This window comes from Cynara cardunculus, unplaced genomic scaffold, assembly GCF_001531365.2.
Source record: "Cynara cardunculus var. scolymus isolate 2C unplaced genomic scaffold, CcrdV1 Un_Scaffold_4589, whole genome shotgun sequence".
NCBI lineage: Eukaryota > Viridiplantae > Streptophyta > Magnoliopsida > Asterales > Asteraceae > Cynara > Cynara cardunculus.
Window position 1 is genome coordinate 39,192 of NW_020201964.1, and position 1,530 is coordinate 40,721.

Consider the following 1,530-nt stretch of genomic DNA (forward strand, 5'->3'; position numbering starts at 1 on the left):
GCTCCTTGGAGTTGATCGAAGAGATCGTCAATACGGGGTAAAGGGTATTTATTATGTACCGTGACCCGATTTAGTTCCCGATAGTCAATACACAATCGCATCGATCCATCTTTCTTTTTAACGAATATGACCGGTGCACCCCACGGAGATACACTAGGTCGAATGAAACCCCGATTAGAAAGATCTTCAAGTTGTTCCTTAAGTTCTTTCATTTCAGTTGGAGCCATACGAGACGGAGCCTTTGAGATAGGTGCAGCTCCCGGAACAAAATCAATTGTAAATTCAATTTCCCTTTCCAGAGGAACTCCTGGAAGTTCATCTGGAAAGACATCTTGAAATTGATTAACAACAGGAATATCTTCAAGTTTAAGGCATACCTCTTCAGGATCTTGTAGTGAAGCTAAAAATCCTTCACATCCTTGCCATACCATTGCTTTAACATTTACTTCTGAGATAACACGAGTTCCTTTCTCAGGTGAAACACCCTAGAACACGTATTCGGGTTYATTGACGTCACCGAAGATGATTTGTTTGGCTTTGCAGTCGATGGTCACTCGATGTTTAGACAACCAATCCATGCCTAGGATGATATCGAAGTGATCCATTTTCATCGGTAGTAAAGTAACTTCCCGAATTCGATCGCCAATAAATAACGGACAGTTTGAGAATTGCCTAAATATACATACTGAACTACCTATGGGAGTAGTAATATGTAATGGAAATTCAGTGGATTGTTCATATGATTTAAGATTTTCTTCGAAGTTTTCAGAAACAATCGAGTGTGTAGCACCTGTATCAAATAAGATATATGCATCTTTACTGTCAATAGAAAGGGTACCAGAAACCATACCCGCAGTAGATTTGTCAGCAGATAGTGTAAACACTCGAACACCGGTGGTAGATTGCTTCTCTTTATCTTTAGAATTATCTTTCGGCCCTAGTTTACAATCACGAGCTATATGACCTCGTTGACCACAATTATAACAGGCGCCGATCATTCGAATACATAGGCCAGGACGATGTCTAAAACCACAATCTTTGCACCGTAACAGAGAATTTCCTTGAGATGAAATTGGAGGATTGTATTTCAATTGTTTCCACTGCTCTATTAGATTGGTTCCTCGTCCGCTAGAATCTCCTTGAAACACATCTCTGTTTCTTTTCATATCCCTATCACCTCGGRAAAATATAGAGTCTAGGATAATCCTATCTTAGTTCTACCCATTYCTCACAGATCAAACCTAAATTGTACTACAGGATCATAACCTATAGCTCTGATACCACAACTTGTAACACCCCCGTCCCGCGTGGTAAAAGACGGGAGATGCCACAATTGGAATAAAACAAACAACGTGCTATATAAACCAGAGCAACTAATAAAATTTATGAAAAGATAATTACATAACCATAGACGGAGATAACGTGTCTCAAAATACGGTCCCAAAATATCAGTATATCTACATTGGTCATCAAAAGTTTAACAGAACTATGACTTAATGAGTTATCTTCAATATTATCATCTCCGTAGCT

The 1,530-nt window shown here is 39.0% G+C and overlaps 1 protein-coding gene across 1 annotated transcript; it reads right to left on the bottom strand.

Annotated features, from left to right (window-relative positions):
• Positions 1-485: 485 nt before the first annotated feature.
• On the bottom strand, positions 486-1,166 carry LOC112504094. Its single transcript, XM_025108058.1, has one exon. It carries the CDS (start codon positions 1,164-1,166, stop codon positions 486-488), a length of 681 nt encoding a protein of 226 aa, XP_024963826.1.
• Positions 1,167-1,530: the final 364 nt, after the last annotated feature.